Source organism: Carcharodon carcharias, chromosome 39 (assembly GCF_017639515.1).
Source record: "Carcharodon carcharias isolate sCarCar2 chromosome 39, sCarCar2.pri, whole genome shotgun sequence".
In the NCBI taxonomy this organism is placed as follows: domain Eukaryota; kingdom Metazoa; phylum Chordata; class Chondrichthyes; order Lamniformes; family Lamnidae; genus Carcharodon; species Carcharodon carcharias.
The window spans coordinates 2252118-2275631 of NC_054505.1; the positions used below are offsets into that span (position 1 = coordinate 2252118).

The following is a 23514-nucleotide window of genomic DNA, read 5'->3' on the forward strand; positions in this document are numbered from 1 at the left end:
CCCATCAATTTGAAACCGCTCCCTTCCGCTCTAACGTCAAAGTGCTATCACTATCTTCTTCAAAAGTGGACACTTTCATAACGTTTGCTTATTTTTCAGGCAATGTTCCCAAACTTCAGCCTTTCTTAATATACGTTGTCTTTCCAAGTGTACAATTGACGGTTTGTTGTGAATTACTCAGGTATGGTTTCCGTTTGGAAAGTTGAATTAAATCCACTTCCTCTTTCAGTCTGCTCGGGCTCAATACACCACTGAGATAGAGATCTGCAGTGAGGGCTCAGGTTAATGACCAACAATGCTGCAGGCTACATTTGTGTTGAGGATGTACCTCTGAAATATCATATTCCATTGTTTCAGTTCCGCTGACAATTCCTCCTTCTGTGCCATATTCGAGCCCTGAGACTTGCTTTCACCTTATCTTTCTTGGTTTGAACAAATGTGGGGATCTGCAAAGTTGCTCAGTGTTAGCACACCTACCTAATCCTGCTGCTCTCATTTGACTTTCGCTGAAGCTTTCATTCGGGGAGTAAATGGGCATTCTGTGAATTTTTAAACTTATTTCAATTGACTTCTGACCTTATGGCAAAGGGGGATCATTGGCGACTTCCATTAATTGTTGATAGTGTTTGCAAATGGAAACCCAATGCGATCAATCTGCTCGAAGCATAGAACCTTATACCAGAGATGATAGTTAGCTCTTCCCCTTCTGTACAGGATGTTTTAATTGCAGCTAAATATCTAAAAATGCCCCGATTTAATTTTTTCACGATACACTTTAGTCCTGTGGAAATGCAGGTCCAGTGGTCTTTGCAAATTCATATTGCATCATTTAACAACACACTTTCAACGCCCCTCTGAAAAAGTTAAACATTCCATTTATGTTTAAATCCTTATATACGATCATACGATCATTAGTTCATTATTAATGAGGGCAGCTGGAGGCCATTCAGAAACTCGGCCGTACTCTGCCATTCAATGAGATCAACACTGACCTAATGGTGGCCTTCCTTGTCTGGCCCGCATGCAAATTGACGTACTTGTAGATCACAGTATTGAATAGATTAAATGCCCCGGCCTCCTCTGCTCCATGATGAAGAAAGCCCCCTTCAACTCCGTTCAACTGGGTGAATCCTTATTTGTAAATTGTGCCCCCTAATTTTCAGTTCCCCTACGGGGTGAAAATTCTCCTAGTTTCTAGCCTGTAAAACACCGTCAATATTTTGTTTACTTCTATATGTCCAGGTCTCAGACACTTAAGTGCGATCGAGTATCAGTCCAATTTTCTCAACCTTTCCTGAAGACTATCTCTTCGGCTATTTTGTGAACTGCTACTAATGATTGTATACCACTCCTTTCTTATGGAGGCCAAAATTGCAAATATTACTGTAGGAGTTCTCTCACCAATGCTCTGTACAATTGCATTGAGGCTTCCTAAATTTAATCTCAATCCCCTGTGACCAAAACTGACCGCATTCAATTTTACTTCATCGTTCCTTGTTGCACCTTCATTGTATTTTTTTGTAATTCATGAAGTAGGGCATCGAGACCCTTCTCTAACAGAGTTTTTTTTCCAGAAATTTTCATTCTAATTTTTATTTTGTTTTCCCACTTCCTTCCACCATGTTGAAAAATTCATAATTTTGCCATTAATACTCCTTGTGGAAAATTACATTTGCAATTCTCCAAGCAGCTAGGAGCTTCCCAGAGGCTAGGGAATTTTGCAGGATTACAATCAATGTATCCATTAACACTGTTGTCGCCCCGTTTAGCACCCCAGGATGCTGGCTATCGATCCCAGGAGCCTTGTCAACATTTATTTCCATTATTGTTCCCAGGAATCCTTTCTCCACTGATTGAGTTTGTTTTAGCTTCCTACCTCTTGATTTCCTTGCATGCCTTGGATTACATATGTATCATCTACTTCGAATACAAGTTTAAAAAAACTTGTTCAAAGTCTTTACCATTTCCTTGTTCCCCCATTAGTACTTCACCAGTCTCCCCCTCTAAGGGACCAATTCTCAACTGGCAATCTATCTTTACTGTTTCATATGCATTTTGAAGTTTTGATTTCCTGTCTGTCCGTATACACTTATAGAGCGCTAACATCTTGACTCCGTTGGTACGACGCAACGAGCATGTGTGTTAAGTGATTAAAAGTTGTTGTGTTGAATATTTAGTAACTTGTTCGCAGTAGAATTATGTTACATTCATTTGCATGAATAATTTAGTGCAGGGAGATTCATTACATAATCCACGAGCATTGCTGTTGTTTTTTATCCGCGAATTAAATAACACATTGTTTTATGGTACTTAGTAAACATTGGCACAATGTATTTTCATTCAATTTTTTGAACAGATGTCGAACCATTACATTTCCAAGCAAGGTTTTAATTGCTCTTTCTCTGAGATGATGTGTTTCTGATATGAAGCAAAAGGTCTTCCTTGCAAACATTTGCTTTCACTCTGAAATTCAACCAGGCACTTCAGCATTGTTGCTTCATATCCCTCCACTCTCCATTAGGCTCACATCCCAATTTTGACGTTGGTGATAGTTAGTAAGTTGCACTGGTTACCCTGATTTGAAAAACCAACAGGTTTTCAATTTTGGGTGGCACTTTCTCTTTTGGCCTGCTTGTGTTGGGCACATTCTTGAGTTAGACATCTGTACAGTGGGCGGAGACTAATGCCCTTCAGTTAGCATTTAGCAGCAGCTGCTTTGTATGGCCTATATTTGTCATGTTACCTTCATTGCTTCCAATATAAAAGCCTGCTTTTAGCGCAGCAAACAATTCCATAATGTTGCACAAAGGCACAGATAGAAAAACGGACACAGACAGACGCACAGACATTGACAGGCACACAGACGGTGATCGACATACAGACAGCCAAAGACACACAGGTTTAGACAGGCATATAGACAGAAGCAGACCTGAAGACAAAGACAGAGGCACCAATAGCGATAGATGCACAGATAGAGACAGACACTACTACAGTAAGAGAGGCACAGAGACTTTCAATAAGGGACATGGATCCAGATAAAGCGACATGGAGTCAAAGGCAGTGACAGGTGCTCAAGAGAGATAGAGGCAGTGGCAGACAAAGAGGCAGAGGCAATCACTCAGCCAGAGACAGAATCACCGACATGGAGAGAGAAGCATACACAGAGTGGTACACAGCGAGTGTCAGGCTAACAGCCAGTGACAGACAAAAATACAAAGAAAAGAACAAAGAAAAGGACAGCACAGGTACAGGCCCTTCAGACATCCAAGCCTGCGCCGATCATATAACCCAACAACAAAATAATTTTGACACCAGGAGGCAGGCAATAGTACAGTAATAGGGGTGCAGACTGTGACAGGCGGGGACACAGTGAAACAGCAAGCGACAGGCAGGCAAAGGCAGTGAATGGCACACAAGACAGACAGGCTCAGCGGCTGACAAACAGACAGAGGCAGTCACACAGAAAGGGACAGAGAAACTGACAGGGACATACACGCAGATAGAGATTTTTATACAGAGTGTTTAAGGCAAACAGGCGGTAACAGGCACAAAGACAGTAAAAGACACACAGACAATGTTAAAAATGTAGACAGTGACAAACACTCAGGCAATGACAGAAACTGAAACAGTGACAGAGACAATGGCAGGTACAACGACTGTAGCCGAAACACAGACGGTGACAGGCACACAGACAGAGACATAGACAGAGATGGGAGCACAGAGTGAGTAATCACACGCTGGAAAAGAGGCAAACAGGCACAGGCAAAGAGACATGACAGGCACAAAGATAGTGACAGAAATACAGACAGTGGCAGACAGAAAGAAAGCAAAAGGCACATAGAGAAGCTCCCACATAACGCGACAATTTCACGAGTCACTTATCTACAGAGAAACATTTTTGACTGGGCCCCTCCTTCACTGTTCCATTTCCCCTCGCCTTTGACGCTCTTTGCACCATGGGATATCCACGGGAAATTTGAGGCCTGAAGGTAACCTGCCATTATGGATCATGGAGAGAAAGAGAGAGCTCTCCACGTTAAAACATCAATCACACACTCTCTGCGAGGGGAAAACTTCCCAAACCCCCGGACTGGGACTGCAAATCTTTTGTGCCTGTCATGTCTCTTTGCCTTTGCCTGTGTTTGCCTCTTTCCCTGCCTTCTGGACTGAATATTGAATCCGACAACTTTAGGTCTTGACCTCCCCCCTCCTCCCCCCTCCATCCCCACCCCCTTTCTGTTTCTTCCCCCTTCCTTTTGTCTTTTTCCAATAAATTATATAGATTTTTTTTCCCACCTATTTCCATTATTTTAAAATATTTTTAGATCTATTATGCTCCCCCCATCCCCACTAGAGCTATACCTTGATTGCCCTACCATCCCCATTCTTAATTAGCACATTTGTTTAGATAATATCACCAACCTCGACACCTATGTGTTCTTTTGCTCTGCTGTCTGTGACATCTTTTGATGATCTGCTTCTATCACTGCTTTTGCCTACAACCACACCACCCTACTCCAACTTCTCTCCCCCCACCCAACCCCACCACCACCACCCCACACCCCCCCCCCCCCCAACAACCACCACCACCTTAAACCAGCTTATATTTGACCCCTTCCTCAGATTCGCCTAGTTCTGTTGAAGGGTCATGAGGACTCAAAACGTCAACTCTTTTCTTCTCCGCTGATGCTGCCAGACCTGCTGAGTTCTTCCAGGTAATTCTGTTTTTGTTTTGTAAATCTGAAGACCCTCAGCACTGGTACAATTTTAGACAACATTCTTTTAAACATTTCAAAGGCCTGGAAATTCTTTCTAACGTGCTTGCTCAGACATGGTCTAATTATCTTAACTGCAGCCTAACAGGTGATTCAGTAATATTTCTGAGAATCAACTCTTCAGTTTGTTGTCTTTTATTTATTTTTTTCTAATAACTAGAAATACAGTTTTTTTTCAACAAATATTTCACTTTTCCTCCCTAATGCAGACTTGTGTATGTGAAACCTCTTCTCTGTGCCAGGTGTTATGTAACTGGTGTACTGTTCGCTGCTTACTGCCTTCCTCTATCCTTGATAATAGATGTTAGATTTCTAATTTTCCAAGCAGCAGGTACCTTTTATAATCTAGCGAGTCTTGGATGAATACAAGCAGTGCAAACTCCACTGTCATTGGTATTCCCTTCCTAACATAACTTTTCGTGTTCCTACAACACAGAGACTGCAGCTGCTCAATGATGCGATGCGCCACTAACTTTACAAGGGGCAGTTAGGGATGGACGATAATCCCTGGCCTGGCCAGTGAATCCCACACCATGTAAATGAAGAAAAAAATTATATTGCAGCTGTCCCTTATTTTAAGGCCCCAGTATGGAGGCCATTGATTGCATAAGCCTTGCCAGCCTGTTGCTCCATTGGTTTTCGAATGTTTGTTTGTTATCCTCTGATTGTTTTTGTTTTAGTTTTGTCCATCATGATTCTCTGTCATTCTTTGGATGCTATGATCCATCCATTGCCAGTTACTTTCATTCCATTATTAATTCGCCAGTCTCTCCCGCTCAGGGGCCAAAGCTCATTTTGGCCTTTAGTTCGCTTTTCACATACTTTACACACCCTTGTTCTGTCCGTAAATAGACGATGATATGGCTCTCAAATCGTCAACGCGTTGGCGTAATGTAACGTGTCCGCATATTAACAACTTTTGAGCTGCTTTGCAGAATGTTTAATAACTGTTTTATATTTGAAGTAGCTTGCATTAAATTGTTTACCTAGTTGAGTACAGGGTGATTCAATCTCTTTAACTACAACACTGGCGGCGTTTTAATGCAAAATTAAACTTTTCAAATTATTTAATAGAAATACTCACAATGCAAAATAATGCCCTTCAAAAAAGGGGTGGAGCAGAAAGCAGGATTCTATAGACTGGTTAATTTAACGTCTGTTGCTTGGGAAATTGCTGGAATCCATTATTAAGGAAGGATTAATGGGGCCTTTGGAAAGGAAAAAAATTCATCCTGCAGAGTCAACATGATTTCATGAAAACTAAATCATGTTTGGCTCATTTGCTAGATTTCTTTGAAGATATGACAAGCCAAGTAGATCATGAAGCTCATGTAGATCTCGTATATCTGGACTTCCATAAGCGCCTTGCTAATGTGCTGCATAAAATATTAATGCACAAGATAAGATCACATGGAGTTACATGTAATATATTAGCTTGGATACAGGATTGGATAACTATCAGAAAGCGGACTGTTGGGAAAATAGGTACTTTTCTGGTTGGCAAGCTGTCACTAGTGGGGTGCCAGAGGGTTTGGTTCTTGTGCTCCTACTATTTTCAAATGACTTGGATTCAGCGAAAGAAGATTCTGTAGCTAAATTTGCAGTTGACACCAATGTAGGTGGTAAGCTACTTTTCAATGATGAAGTCAGAAATTTACAAATAGATATGAACAGGTTAGGTGAAATTTGGCAGATGGAGTTTAACGTGAATAAATGCGAGCTTATCCATTTTGGTCGGTTGAGTAAGAAGGTGACTTATTATTTAAATGGAGAGAAACATCAGAATGCTGCAGTGCAGGTTGTCCTCGTACATGAATCACTGTAAGTTAGTAAGCAGGTCCAGCAGGTAAAAAGGAAAGCAAATGGAATTTTGGCGTTAATTTATGAAGAAATAGAGTATAACATTAGGGAAGTGTTGTTGCAACTCTACAAGAGATTGGCGAGACAGCGCCTTGAGTACTGTGCACAGTCTTGGTCCCCTTACTTCAACAAGGATGTCGTTGCACTGCAGGCGGTTCAGATAAGTTTGACCAAGTTGATTCCAGAGATGCGAGGCATGTTTTATGAAGAGAGATTCAGGAGTTTAGGCCTATACTCGCTAGAGCTTAGAAGGATGAGAGGAGATTTAATTGATGTATATAAGATGCAAAAGGGGATAGACACAGTAGACGTGGACTTGCTTTCTAGAACGAGAGACCATAGGTTTAGTCTAATTGGTGGTCGATTTCAAACAGAAATGAGGAGGAATTACTTTTCTTAAAGGGTCGTGAATGTGTGCAATTCACTACTGCAGGTTACAGTGAATGCTGGGACTCTGAATAAATTTAAGGAGGGAATAGACAGAATTTTAATTAATAATGGGCTGATATGTTAAGGGATGAAGGCGGGAAATTGGAATTGAGGCCGAAATGAGATCAGTCATGGTCGTAATTAATGGCGGGGGCTGGCTCGAGGTGCTCACGTGCCTACTTCTGCTCCTAGTTATCATATTCTTAGGACCTAATGTGTTTCGACACATGACTGTCTCTGGGCCATTATTTTTATTCTCAAGGGTTAAATTGTTTTGTCCCTGAGATGAAGCGTTTCTGCTGTGAAACCACAGGTTTCCGGTGTAAGCACTTACTGTCTCTGTAAAATTCAAACATCTGAATTTCTAAATGTTTCACTCATTGACGTTTAATTTTATTTCACAATCATTTTAGTTGATATACGAAGCGTGACTATTGTGAAAGTTAATTGATGAATTGAAACAATGCTCATTTCCTTTTATTTAATGAGCACCTTCTCCTGCAGTCGGCTGAAGTTGGTCATAGGGGCGGAGACTAATGTCCTTAAGTAAACACATTGCAGCAGCAACTCTTTCCGCTCAAATGCTATCACGTTCTTCCCTGAGGTTTTTTATAAAACTTCAAAGGCTACTGGTAATCCATGAATGCATTCGCCGACAGAAACAGTGACCCAGGCAGGGGCAGACACGCACACAGAGTCGGACACTTAGACAGATAGTCACAGAGAATCAGAAACACCGAAGACACACAGACACACATACAGGGAGAGAGACAAATGCAGTTACAGACACACAGATAGAGAATGCCACACAGGCAGAGGAAAGGAAATATAGAGAGACATTCAAACACACAGGAATGCAAGTAGATGCAAGCTCAGGCAGAGGCAGGCACACAGAGAGAGACGAAAGAAGAGAATCATACGTATACAAAGAGGCATATACAAAGACGCAGACAGAGAAAGCTGCATAGAGACAGACACAGAGAAAGACTCATAATCAAAATGAGGGACAGACACGCAGGCACCGACAGGCAAACAGAAAGACTCATACGCACACAGGGAGACAGACACACAGACACAGACAGCGACTGAGGCACAAATGGAGACGTTTATAGTCATACCCCTTCACCACAGAGAGCATTTTCAGATACTCCAGACCCTCACGCACTGTTTCTTCTCTGTGAGATTCGCGGTCTGCTGTGGCAGCTGAATCATGAGGGTGACTGTCAAATGATTTGAATCGAGAAATACAGACAGAAATGAATCTGGAGGCCTAGATCACCCTCATCCTGCGCCCATCTACCAAACCAACATAAGTTTGAACGGAATGCCAGAGGACTCTGGATCTCACAGCACATCCCCTCCAGAATCCAATCACGCTTGACAACATATCTAGACAGCGTCATATTACCGCTGCTGCCCCCCTGCTTTCTCTTGGAATCCGTCGAAATCCGGCCCATCTGCGCAAGTGGATGCAATTTCTCCTTATTCACACGATCAATCCTTTATATGACTTGGTAGCCTACAGCATGTTTCCTAAAAGCCTTCTCTCTTCTGTATCAGTCAGAGTGTCTGCCTCACTCCGTGTGTCTGTGTCTGATGTTCCATTATTGAATTTATTGCATTTGGGAGAACGATCACAGCTTTTCCTACTGCGCCACATAACTGCAATCCCCTCATTCATGGAACCAACGTGACCAATTTCCTTTTGACCCTTTACAGATCTTTGACATCCTCCCTAGATTTGATGCAAGAATAGGACATTATATCCCAGCTGAGGCCTAGCCCATGCTTTATGTATTTTGAGAATCGATTCCTCTTTTTTCTACTTGTTTGCCTTTATGTTAAGAATTGAAATTCCTGCAGTTTTGTTTTTCCTCAATTTCTTCAACGGTTACATGTGAACATTAGAACAAGGAGCAGAAGTAGGTCATTAGGCCCCTTCAGCCCTGCTCTGCCATTTAATAAAATCATATCTGATCTGATGCTTCGGTCATCGGAATCGCTCCTACCAAGGTGACATATCAATCACTTGCTTATGTGTACCTCTGCCTTAAAAACATTTAAAAAATGACCGTACTCTTCATTTTAAACCATTTAATTTGTCTGATGCGCCCAAATGTATCCAGCTATTGAGATGTTTGAAGATACTGGCAATATTAATGAGATTCTGTAATTAAAAATCTTGAATTTAGGTTTGCTGATAAATGAATGTTTGAGAACCAGCAGCTGCTGCTGTTGCTCTCACGGTTGTGATGCTCTTAGAAAGGTTTAATGCTATTTAAGGCTGAAGTCACGTCAAAAATATTATTATAATATATTTTTATTCAGTGTGTTCAAATAAAAGCGTCACTCTGATGTACTGCTCTTGCTGCGAGGGTTAAACTTCACTTGATCAGAGGTGAAGGGCTTTGATGCTGAACAAAGTGATTTTCGGTTTGTGCGTTATTTGTCACTTTATGCCTTAATATCCATTGAAATTATTTGTATTTAAAACAGAGAAAATCATAATTTGGCCCTCCAGCTCTATGAGGTTATTGAAGCTCCACTCCTACGTCCTCTCTGTCTGGTTTATCCAACGTTTTCACCACTTCCTCTTAATGTTGTTAACTCACGTGTTTCCAAACATGTTTCCCCTTAAATACATCAATTATATCGTCCTCAACTACTCCAGGAAATGCAATGTCCCATTTTCTGCCCACTTCCTGAAATAAGAGATATCTCTTGCATTCCACATTGCAAATGTTGAAGAACAATCTGATATCTCGGTTTTGTAACTAGATGCTGGCTCTGTGACAAGATTGTAGAATTTTGAATTCACTCGTTGGAATTGGGAGCCTGTCGGTCTGCACGGGACCTCGGCAAAGCCGAGTGTCTGCTTAATCCTGGTTGTCTAATGTGACTACCAGTAAGCTCAGTGCTCCAAAGCCAGAGAAAGGGAATATCGGATAAGGCTGGTAACATAGCTGCCGATAATTATTATATCAGTTCCTTGCTGTGAAGTGCGCATGCACGGAAGGAGGGTGAAACCTTTAGGGAAGGAAATCTTCCTTCCTCACCTTGTCTGGCATACATGTGACTCCAGGCACACATCAATGCGATTGACTATTAAAAATGTCCCCGGAATGAGGGGAATTATTGATGGACATAAATAGAGACCGAACCAGCGATGTCCACATCCCATGAATTAACAAAAAAAGATAGAAAAAGTCCAAAAATGCTGATAGGCCTTTAACACCAAAATTGCCTGGCGGGAACGTGATAAAGTTAAGATCTGCTGTCAATCTGGATCAGATAATGTGATGGGGAATTCAGCGTGGAGGGGTTCATTCATCAGCGAGTGTCATCGGAAGAATTGGAAAGGTAAATTGGATGAAAACAATTGAAAACAATTTAGGAACATTTTTTTTTAAATTTCATTTTGGTGACTCTGATAATTCTAATTCAATGTAGTTTGTGACAGGCGCTAAGTTCCTGTTTCTATGAACTGAGGCCCAATATATTTGAAACCGATCACTTCCGCTCTAATGCCGATGTGCTGTCAAGATCATCTTTAATGATGTCCGCCTTCAGTATGTTTGCTTATTTGTCAGTCATGTTCCCACCCTTCAGTTCCTTTCAATTTACCTTCTGTTAACTTTAAGCTAGTATATTTACCAACTGTACAACTATGCTGTCCTATTGAACAATTCAGGCAGCGTTTACATTAGAAATCTTGAATTAACCCCAGTTCCTCCTTCAGTCTCCTAGAGCTGAGCACATAACTTAGATAGACATCTGCAGGGTGGGCAGAGACTAATGGCCAACAATGCTGCAGTCTATCTTTGTGTTCAGAATTCAGCTCTCAATTAGAGCATTCCATTGTTTGAAATGCACTGTCAATGCCTCCAACTGTTCCACATTGGAGCTCTGACACATTCACATGATGTTTCTTGGTCTGTACATATGTGGGGATCTGCAATGACGCTCAGAGTTTGCACACACACTGCAGCCTGCTGCTGTCCTTTGAGTTTCACTGAAGCTTTCATTCGGTCACTAAATGGATCTTTTCTGAATATTTGTTTTCAAATGATTTCTGCCCTTAAGGCAAAGGGGGCACATTGACGACTTCCATTAATTGTTGTTAGTGTTTGCAAATGGAAACACCGTACAAGAAATATATCTAGATCTAAAGATATCTTATGCCAGAGGAAGCCATTACGCCCACCCTGCCTATCCTATATTTTCATTTGCTGCTAAATATGGTGCAATGCCCCAATTTTAATTTCACAACAATACAAGTTTGTCCTCCTGAGTTGCATGTACAGTGTTCATTGTCAAGAGGCATATGGTATAAGCTTGCGCCACACTTTCAATGTCCTCCTTACAAAGTTAAACATGCCATTCATTTTTAAAACCTTCTGTGGGATCATAAGATCATTAGTTCATTAGAAATGAGAGCAGGCGCAGCCCATTAAGGCCCTCGATCCTGCTCCGCCATTCAATGAGTTCAAGACTGATCTAATTGTGGCCTTCCTTGTCTGCCCCGCATGCACCTTGTCGTCCTTGAATATATTAAATGTCCCAGCCTCCACTGCTTTCTTACGAAGATCACTCTCATGGAAACAAATTCTTCTTTGACTCCGTTCAACTGGGGGAATCCTTCATTCTAAACTCTGCCTCCTATTGCTCAGTACCCCACGTGGTGAACATTCTTCTACTTCCTGGCCTGTAAATCACCCTCAATATCTTGTACACTTATATAAGTCCAGCATTTAGGATTCTAAATGCGATTGACTTTCGTTCATATCTTGAGCCTTTCCTGATCTTTTCGTCCAAGTTTGTAGTGAAACTTGTGTGAACTGCTACTATTGATTGTCTACCATTCCTAACGTAAGGAGGTCAAAATAGCAAATACTATTTGTTGGCGTTCTTCTCACATCAATGCTCTGTATAAGTGCACTGAGGCTCCCTACATTGAAACTCATTCTCCTTTGCATAAACTTACCATATTCAATTATCCTTCATTGCTCCTTGATGCACCATCTATGTATTTCTCTGTAATTCAAGAACAATATCACCCAAACCCCTCCCTACCTGGGTATTTTGCAGACTCTGCCATTGTAATTACTCTTCTGTTATTTCTATTTCCTTTAGCCATGTTGAAAAGGTCTTATTTTCTCAATTTATAAGATATATGGCACAATACATTTTCAATTCTCCAAGCAGGTAGGAGCTTCCCAGATTCTAGGGATTTTTGGAGGATTACAAACAATGTACCAATTGTCACTACTGACCCCTCCTTTTGGGCCCCAGGATACTGCGCATCAATTCCAGGAGCCTTCTCATTCCTTGTTTCCACTGGTGCTCCCAGTACTTCGTTCTCCAGTGATTGTGTTTGTTTTAGCTTCCTCCCTCTTGATTTTCTTCCATGCATTGGATGATTTTTGTTGTCCTCTTCTGCGAATGTAGATTTAAAAACACTTGTTCAAACGCTTTGCAATTTCCTTGTTCCCCCACTTGTTCTTCGCCAGTCACCCCCCCCACCCCCCCCCCCCCCCCCCCCCCCCCGCGAAGGGACAAATTCTCAAATGGTAACTTACCTTTCCTGTTTCATATACTCTTTGAAGCTTCGTCTTCCTATCTTTTTGTTCACTGTTATGAAGCACGAACATCCTGAATTCGTTGGCACGATGCAATGTGCATGTGTGTTTGGAGACTAATAGTTATTGTGTGGAATATTTGGTAACTTATTCGCATTGCACGTAGGTTACATATATTTGCATGAATAAATGAGTGCAGGGAGATTCAGTGTGTAAGTCCACAATCACTGTTGGTCTTTTAATGACAGAAGGCGAGACAGAGACAAAGACAGTGACAGACACACAGACAGTGGCAGAAACACAGATCGGGACAGAAACATAGAATGAGATGGGCACACAGAGTGACAGAGATATTGAGAGAGACAAGCACAAGACAGTGTCAGAAACACAGACAGAGATGGGCGCACAAGGGAAGAAACACATACAGGGAAAGAGGAAAAGTCATGGAGAGGGACACAGACAACGACAGTTACACAGGCAGTGACAGACACACAGACAGTGGCAGCAACAAAGACTGAGACAGGCGTATAGCGGCTGTCCAAGACATTGAGACATTTTAGCAATTGTGTTATCAACAGAGAAACTTTTTTGACTGGGCACTCCTTAACTGTTCCATTTTCCCTCACCTTTGATGCTCTTTAAAGCGTGGGGTAGCCACGGGAAAGATGAAGCCTGAAGGTAAACAGCTCTTCCGTATCATTGAGAGTTAGAGAGAGCTCATTATGTTAAAACATCCATCACACACTACTTGCGAGGGGAACACCTCCCAAACCCCCGGATTTGGATAGTGTACTGAAGACTCCCATTACTCGTACAATTTTGGCCAACCATCATTTAACCATTTCAAAGGACCGTAAATCCTTTCTAACGAGCTTTGTTCAGACATGGTCACATTATATTAGCTGCGGCCTAACTAGAGTTTCATTAATGCTTCGGAGAATCAACTCTTCGGTTTGTATCCATTTTATTTTTTTAAACAACTAGAAACCCAGTTTTTTTTAACTAATATTTTACTTCTCCTGCCTCTTGAAGGCAACCTGCATTTGAACTCTCCTCTCAGTGTCAGATGTTAGATAACTGGTCTACAGTTCCTTCCTTATTGTCTTCCTTCATCCTGGCCAATATATGATAGGTTTCCAAATTAGCCAGCGACGCCCTCACTCGGTTGGCCTTCATAGCCACAGGATTCGAGGACAGGAACAGGGATGTCTAGCTGCAATTGTATAGGGTCTTGGTCAGACCACACCTGGAACTCTGTGTGCAGTTTTGTTCTCCTTATCTGAGGAAGGATGTACTTGCTATAGAGGTAGTGCAGAGAAGGTTTACCCGACTGCTTCCTGGGATGGCGGGACTGACATATGAGGAGATGTTGAGTCGATTAGGATTATATTCGCTGGAGGTCAGAAGAATGAGGGTGGATCTCATAGGAAGCTATAAAATTCTAACAGGACTAGACAGGGAAGGATGTTCCCGATGTTGGGGGAGTCCAGGAACAGGGGTCAAAGTCTAACGATATTGGGTAGACTATTTAGGACTGAAATGAAGATACATTTCTTCACCCAGAGAGTTTTGAGCCTAGGGAATTCGTCATGACAGAAAGTTGATGAGACCAAAACATTGTATGTTTTTAAGAAGGAGTTAGACAAAGCTTTTGGGGCAAATGGGATCAAACAGTATGGGGAGAATGCGGGATCAGGCGATTGAGTTGGATAAACAACTATGATATTAATGAATGACAGAGCCGGCTCGAAGGGCCGAATGACTCAGTCCTGCTTCTCGTTTCAATGTTTCTCTGAATAAAACATGTAGATCGCATCTTTCCCTTGTTTTAACACCCCAGGATGCAGGACGTTGAATGCAGAATGTTTGCCAGCCTTTCACTACCTTGGTTTTCACAATGTTTTTTCTCCACTGATTGTGTTTGTTTTAGTATCCCCCCTTCTTGCTTCTCTACCATTCGTTGGAGGTATTTGTTCCATCCACTGACAGTAAATTAACTTATATTATTAATTCGTCAATCTCACTCTCTCAAAGGCCAATCCTTATTTTGGCTTTCAGCTCCCTTTTCATACTCTTGACTTTTTTTCTGTCTGTAAATAGGCAATTATATGGTGCTCGAATCCTCAACGCATTGCCATAAGGTAATGTGTCTGCTTTTGAACAGAAGAGACAGAAATAATTTGGAAGGTAAGTTGCAATGAAGAAATAAGAATTTTTCAAGTGGATATGGACAGTTTAGATCAAAGGGCCACAATTATGCAGCTGACATTTAAAGTGAATAAGTGTGAGCTTATACATTTTGGTCGGAAGAATAAAAAGGTGACATCATTTAAATGTAGAAAAACTTCAGAATGCTTCAGTGCAGAGGGGTCAGAGTGACCTTGTGCATGAATCGCTGAAAGCTAGTATGCAGGTACAGCAGGTAATAAGGCAGGCAAATGGAATTTTGGCATTTATTGCTAAAAGTAGACAGTATAGAAATAAGGACGTTTTGTTGCAACTGTACAAGGCATTGGTGAGACCGCACCTGGAGCACAGTTTTGGTCCCATGACTTTAGGAAGGAGGTAGTTGCATTGGAGGCGTTTTAGAGGAGGTTCCCTAGGTTGATCCCAGAAATGTGAGGCTTGTTTTATGCAAAGCAATTGAGCAGTTCATGCCTAGGCTCGCTAGAGGCTAGAAGGATGAGTGAACTTATTAAGGTTGATTAGAATATAAAGGGGATAGGCAAAGTAGTCTTGAAGCAGTTGTTTCCCCTTCTGGGGCATTTTCAAACGAGAGGCCATATTTTCAGTCTCAGGGATAGTAGGTTTACAACAGAAATGAGGAGGAATTATTATTCTCAAAGGGCTCTGATTTTGTGGAATTCATCACCACACAGTACATTGGATGTCAGGACGCTGAATAGATTTAAGATGGAAATGGACATTTTTAATTAGTAATCGCTTGTAAGGTTGTGGGAAGAGTGCGGGAAATTGGAGTTGATGGCGAAATGAGAGAAGCCGTGATCGTAATGAATTGCAGGGCAGGCTCTGGGGGCTGAATTGTCTAATTCTGCTCCTAGTTCTTATGTTCAAATGATCTAATGTATTTCAAACATATGGCAGTCACTAGGCAATTGAGTTTCCTGTGAAGGGTTAAATTGTTTTATGCCTGAGATGATGTGTTTCTGCTCTGAAACCATACGTTTCCGTCAGAAACCCTCTCTCCCTCTGTAAAATTTCAACATCTACATTTCCAAAAGTTTCACTAATTTTTATTTAATTTTACTTCACTATCCATTTAGTTGATTTGCGAAGGGTGATGCTTGTGAGAGTTAATACACTACTTTTTCTAATGGTGATTTGAAATACTTCCCAGTTCTTAATATTTAGACAGCACATTCTACTGCAGTCGGCTGGAGTTGGTCACATCGTTGAGATAGAGATCTGTATAGGGGTGGAGACTAATGTCCTTAAGTAAACACATTGCAGCAGCTGCTCCCACTGCTAAAAATTTATCATGTCCCTCCCTGAGGTTTCGTATTCAGTTTTCAAAGACTACTGCTAATGCATGGACTTATTCACCGACAGAGACTGAGACTCAGGCGGTGGCAGGCACGCAGATAGAGACAGACACATACACAGAGTCAGAAACATAGAATGAAACAACCACACAGAGTCTGAAAGACCACAGACTCCACAGGGAGAGAGTCAAATGCGGACACAGACGCACAGGTAGAGACTGTCACAAGGAGAGAGGGAAGGAGCTGTATAGATACATTGAAACACATAGGCATAGAGGTAGATGTTCTCCCAGGTAGAAGCTGACAAACAGACAGAAGGAGAGGCAAGGAGAGACTCATGGGTAACAAAGAGGCATATACAAAGACACAGAGAACGACAGATACAGATACAGAGATAGGCACACAGAGAGGCTCATAAGCACACAGAGAGATAGACATACAAACAGTAACAGGTACATAGACAGATACAGACACAGAGAGAGACTGATAAGCACAAAGGAATCCAGATACACAGACAGAGGCAGACACAGCGAGGAAAGCTCATTATCAAAGAGAGAAGCAAGCACACAGACAGAGACAGGCACAAAGAGAGATGCATACGCACACAGAGAGACAGGCACACTGACCCAGACAGCGACAGATACACTGAGACATTTATACAAATATCCCTTATCCAGAGTGAAAACTTTCAAATCCACTGGTCCTTCACGCATTGTTTCGCCTCTGTGATCTCCGAGCTCTCCTGTGACAGCTGAATCCTGAAAGTTAATATCAAACGACGAGAAGTGAGAAATAGAGACAGGGGTGAATCTGGAGACATACATCACCCTCATCATGCATCCCTCTCCCAAACCAACATGATTGGGAATGTAATTGAAAAGAAGCCTGGACCTCACAACCCATCCCCTCCAGAATCCTATCCCGCTTGACAACATTTCCAGACAGCGTCATATTTCGCCAGCTCCCCCTCTGATTTTTCTTCGAATCCGCCAAAATCCGGTTCATCTGCTTAACGCCCCTGCGCCACCAGATGCAACATCTCATTATTCACATCATCAAACCTTAATATGATTTTGAAACTTCCAGCAAGTTTCCTCAAAGCCTTCTCTGTCCTGTATCTGTCTGTGTGTCTGCCTCAGTCCTTCTGTCTGAGCCTATGTGTTCCATTAAGAAATTTCTCGCAATAAGGAGAACGATTCCTGCTTTTCCTATCTCTCCACATAACTGAACTCCCCTCATCCCTGGTACCATTGAGCCCAATACACTTTCCACCTCTTCCACGTCTTTGACACTCTCACTAAAATTCATGCCAGTTTGGACATAATATCCCAGCTGAGGCCTAGCCGATAGTTTTATCCATTTTGAGAATCGATTTCTCTCTTATGTACTTGCTTCCGTTTATTTTTAGAATTACAGTTCCTGCAGTGTTGTTTTTCCAGTTTCTTCAACGTTTACATATGAACATACGAACAAGGAGCAGGAGTAGGCAATCCAGAACTTTCATTCTGCTCTACAATTTAATAAACTCATGGCTTTACGTCATCTGAATCCCTCCTGTCCCGATAGCGTATCAATCCCTCGCTTATGAATAATCTATGCATCTCTGCCTGAATAATATTCAAAAAATGACAGTACCCTTCATTTTAACTCAGTTAGTTTCTGTGATGCGCTCAAATGCTTCCAGACATTGTGAAGTTTGAAGATGCAGGCGCAATATTAAATGAGGTTCTGTATTTAACAGCCGTGGATTCATTTCTGATGCTAAATGAATACCTGAGAATCAGCAGCTGCTAATGTTGCTCTCAAGTTCTGAGGCTCTTAGAAATACTAATTGCTATTTAAGGCTGAAATCATTTCAGAAACAATGTCACAATATGTTTGTATTCAGTGTGTGGAAACAAAATCTTCACTCTGAAGTACTGTTCTTGCTGTGAGGTTTAAATTTCACTTGATCAGAGGTGAAGGTCTTCGATGCTGAACACAGTGATATCCGGTTTCTGCATTTTGTGTCGCTTCATACCGGATATCCACTGAAATTATTTGTATTAAATGCAGAGAAAGACGTCATTAGGCCCACAGCTCTGTGCTGTTTGTAATGCTCCACAACGACATCCTCTCACTTTGGTTTATACAACGTCATCACCACTTCCTCATCATGATGTTCACCCATATTTTTCCATCGTCCTCAACTATTCCACGATGTGCAATGTTCCACATTCTGCCCACTTGCTGGTTCAACAGATATCTCCTGAATTCCACATTGCACATGGTGAAATACTTTCTGCTCTCTCGGATTTATAGTTGGATGCTGGTTCTGTGACATGACTTGGAGAATAGTGAATTCCACCTTTGGAAATGGGAGTCTGTTGGATTACCCATGTCGTCGGCAAGGCCGATGGTTTGCCTAGCCCTGGATGTCCTATGTGACTACCAGTCAGCTCAGTCCTCCAAAGCCACAGAAAGGTGGCATCTGACAAGCGTTGTGACACAGCCACTGATTGTTCTGTTATATTTGTTCTGTGCATCGAAGTGGGCATGTGTGGAAGGAGGGTGAAGTATCTTTAGGGAAGGAAACCTGTTGTTCTTATCTGGTCTTGTCTACATGTGACTCCAGACATTCAGCAATGTAGTTGACTCTTAAAAATGTACTCGCAATGAGAGGAGTTAGTGATGGGCAATGATTGCTCATCTAGACAGCGATGTGCACATCTCATTAATGAACAAACAAAAAAATGTCAGATACAATTCGAAAGGCCAATGAGCCAATAACATCACTATTGCCTGGGGGCACGTGAACATGTCAATATCTTCTTTTGATCTGGATCAGATAATGTGATGTGGAATTCAGCATGGACAGGATCATTCATCAGTGAGTTTTACTGCGAGATTGGGAAAGATAAATTGAAGGGTACACTTTACTATTACTAAGAAACATTCTGCCGTTAAGACAAAAGGGATATATTGATAACAGCCATTGATTGTTGATATTGATTGCAAATGGAGACGCAATACATGAAACATGATTAGAAATATAGATACCCGATACCAGAGGAGGCCATTCGTCCCATCCTTGCTGTGCTGGACATTTTAACAGCTGCTTACTATGGTACAATGGCCCAGTTTAATTTTCGTAAATATACAAATTACTGCAAATGAAATACATGCGCATTTCTCGTATTAAAGTTCTTATAGAATCATATTGCACCACACTTTAACTGTCCCTCTTTCCAAGTTATCCATTCCCTGCATCTTTAAGCCCTTATGTAAAACCGCTTCTTCGTTAAATCAATAGAAATAGGAGTAGGTGTAGGCCCTTCAGCCCCTGCAGCCTACTCTCCATTGAATGTGATCATTGCTGATCAAATTCTGGTCTTCACTCCACTTCCTTGCCTCATGCACATTGACGCCCTTATGAATCAGAGCCTGGAATATATTAACCGTCCCAGCCTCCATTGCTGTCTGGTGAAGATAACTACAGTGAAAACATATTTCTCTTCGGACCCTTTAATTGGGTGAACCCTTCGTTGTAAATAATGGGCCCTAGTTCTCATTCATCCGCTGAAGGCGAGCATTCTCCTAGTTTTTTGTCTGTAAAACACGGTCAATGCCTTGTGTACTTCTATAAGTCAAGCTCTCAGCGCCATTTCTAAGCGCCATTGAGCACAGGCCCAATCTGCTCAGCTTTTCCTAAAGACAATCGCAACAGCCTGGGTACCAGTGAAACTTGTGTGAACTGCTCATAATGCAGGAATACACTTCTTCATGACTGCAGAACAAAATTGTAGACAAAATTCTACCTGTAGAATCACAAATGCTCTGTAAAATTGTAGTGAGGGTCCCAACAGTTAAGCTCTATCTTCTTTGCCAGAAGGTGTCCAATTTCTATTTCTTCCATCGTTCTTTGTTGTGTGATTCTCTGTGATTCATGTACAAAGTCACTCAGGTCCCTCTCTACCAGAATTATTATTTTTTTTTTTTGGCATCACCCCATTGCAATTAATACCCTGTTTTTTTTTTCCTCCAATTCAAATAAGAACCCAGAATTTTAAAAATAAATGGTGGGCGGACAATTTGCCTTTCAGAACTGGTGTCAGCAGGATTGTTTCTTTGCACCAAATAATTCCCAGTCCTTCCAGCAGCAAAGTATTAACTTACAAATTACAACCACCTATTGCAATAATATGAAACACTTCAACCTCAATTAGCTGACGGCCAAAACCAATGCAAGAATCACGTCTGTATTAGAAATAAAGCATGACGATGATTGGCGTCCTTAAATAAACAAATTGGAGCAGGTCCAATTTCTGCCAAAATTTGACATTTACCTCGCTGTGTAATTTTTTTCCAAGTTCAAAGGCCACTGCTGATGCTTGGATTCATTCCATATTGGTGCTCGATGACAGAGAATGAGACTCAGACGGAAGCAGACATGCAGCCAGAGACAGACACGTACACACACTCAGGCACATAGACAGACATAAGCTCAGAGAGTCAGATATACCGATAGACAGACAGAGATACATACATACAGGGAGAGAGACACATACAGAGACTGACACACCGAGATACATACAGGGAGAGAGACACATACAGAGACTGACACACTGAGATACATAACGGGAGAGAGGCACGTACAGAGATAGACACACAGGTAGAGACTTTCACACAGACAGTTACAAGCAAAAATAGAAACATTCAAACAGACACACTGACATACAAGGAAATAATCTCTCACAGACAGAGACAGAAACACGGAGAGGGACAAACGCAGATAGAGTCTGAGACGCACACAGAGAGATTGACACACAGACAGTGACGGATACATAGCCATTGAAATTTACAACAAGCATCCTACACCATGGAGAAAAAAAATAATATTCTCCATGTACTCACGCACTACCTAATCTCAGCGGCCTCGTGTAACAGCTGGAGCCAGGAGGTCAATCGTAAATCTCCAAATTTAGGGATAGAAGGGGTGATGAATCTTGGAACATAAACCACCCTCATCATCAAACATCCTTCTCCCAAAACCAGACTGTGTGGGAATGGAATTCCAGCGGAGCCTTGAACTCACAAAACAAAGCCCCGAATCCCACTTGACAACATATCCAGTTAGCAACATGTTTCGCCAGCACCCGCTGTGCTATCTTATCAATTGCCCGAATTCCGGGGCATCTTCTTATCACCCCATTTACAGGGGGATACAATTTAACCTTATTACATCGATCAACACCTTCTATATTTTGGAGACCTCCAGCAGGTGTCCTCATAGCCTTGACTGTTCTGTATCTGTTTGTGTGTCTGCCTCAGTCCATGTGTCTGTGTGTTCCAGTATTGAATTTCTCGAAATTAGGAGAATGATCCCAGCTTTTCCGATCCATCCACATAATTGAAGCCCCGTCATCCCTGGTACCAACGAGCCCAATGACGTTTCCAATATTCCCAAGTCTTTGACACCACTCCTCCCCCCTAAATTTGATTCCATAATTGGACAGAATATTCCAGATGAGGTCTAGCCGATGACTTATGTTTATTTGAGAATCGCTTCTTCTCTTTTGTATTGTTTGCTTTGATGTATATAACTACAACTTCTGCAGGTTTCTTTTAAATGCCAGAGATTCTTCAAAGTTTACGTACGAACTGTCGAAAAAGGAGAAGTAGGCCTTTCGGCCCCACCATCCTACTATGCCATTTAATCAAATCATAGCTGATCTCATAGTTACTGCAGCTGCATCCCCCTGAGAAGGATGATGTATCACAATCTTGCTTATTCAGCCCTCCCTTGAAAATTTCAAAAACTCTTCTTTCACCGTCTTCTCAGGAAGACACTCCCTAAGACTCACGACTCTATGAGTGGAAGAAGTATCACCTCATCTTCGTTTGAAATGGGCAGCCACTTAGTTTTAAGCAGTTACCCCTAGCTGACCCACAAGAGGATACATTCTCTCCAGATCCATGCTCTCAGGGCTCCTCAGGATCTTACGTGTGTCAATGAAGTAGCCTCTTACAATTCCAGACTCCAGCTGATACATGCCTAGCCTGTCAAAGAAACCTGGAAACTAGGATCACGATAAGGCCATTCGGCCCTTCGGGCCTGCTCCCCCGTTCATTATGATCATGGCTGAACATCCAACTCAGTAGCTTGCTCCCCCTTTTTCCCTTAACCTTTGATCCCGCTCGCTCCAAGAGCTATATTTAACTTCTTGGTGAAAGCATACAATGTTTTGGTCTCAGCTACTTTCCGTGATAATGAATTCTACAGGTTCACCATGCTCTGGGTGAAGAAATGTCTCCTCATCTCAGTGAAACAACCCGCCCATTCCAGGTATTAGTCTGGTGAACCTTCTCTAAACTGCATCCAACGTGTTTCAGCCATATTGAAATATTGGTGTATGTGAACTAACTTCCTGCACAATGTGGAATATCTTAAAATTTTCCTCAGGTTGTCTTTTCTCCTGTGTAATCTCGGAGTGCAATACCTCACACTTCTCTTCATGAAATATCATCTACATTTCACTAGGCTGCCTGAGTCCACATGAGGTCTGCTTCTACGTCCCTCTTTACTAAAATTAGTAATGCAGTACATTTAAGCAATCACAGCAAGTGGCAGGTTCGGCTTAGGGAAAAAATGACCTGGAAACTGAATAGGATATAGTAAATTTAATAGGTCATTTGACTCTTCAAGTCTGTGACACCATTAATTGAGATCATGTCCACGTAACCAGTTGGAAGCAGTGGCGTAGTATTTTATCACTGGAGTGATGATCCGCGGTACTGGTTTATGGATCTGTGTTAGAATCCGAGGTGGAGGGGTTACCATGCAACCAGTGTGAATTGTTCTAAAATGACAATTTTCTGTGTCCAAAACACCAAACGCTTGTCAGAGGCAATTGGATAGTAAATACTCGCTGAGCCAGTGATGCCCCATGAGTGAATGCAAGAGGAATGATACATGCCAGTTTGTGATTGATATCAAATAATACCATTCATGCGGAAGTAAATAAACAATTGACATTGCCTTTCGCAGAACAGATTTCCAATCTTATATGGCCCTAGTTTGCTAAGTACACTCGTGAATGCTCTGGCTGTATCGTCTTGCCTGTGTCTCCCAGTCCCACACAGCATTTTTGTGGGTAGAGTGGAAACGCTGGCTTTTACTTCTGAGAAAAGAAAATTGTATTAGGAGAATTGATGGATGTGTTCAGAATTACGATGGGTTTTGATGGATTGGATAAGGGGAAATTGAATCCAGTGGTGGAAGAGTCGGTAACCTGAGGGCAAAAAATTGAACAAAATTGGCAAAAGAACCAAAAGGGACATGATGGGAAAAAAATCATTACAAAGAGCGAGTTGTTGTGATGTGGAATG

General features: G+C 41.8%; 1 protein-coding gene across 4 annotated transcripts in view; it reads left to right on the forward strand.

The window, feature by feature from the left end:
* Positions 1-23514, forward strand: part of LOC121273109 (Fc receptor-like protein 5) — a 58616-nt gene that overhangs the window by 9654 nt on the left and 25448 nt on the right. For 3 of the 4 annotated variants that reach the window (XM_041180081.1, XM_041180084.1, XM_041180083.1), the window contains exon 1: positions 14750-14830. The exons of the other annotated variant lie outside the window; for it this stretch is intronic. In XM_041180081.1, the coding sequence (XP_041036015.1) occupies positions 14752-14830 (79 nt within the window). In that variant the 5' untranslated portion in view covers positions 14750-14751. Of the gene's footprint in view, positions 1-14749; positions 14831-23514 lie in introns of those variants that run through there. 4 annotated transcript variants of the gene reach the window in all.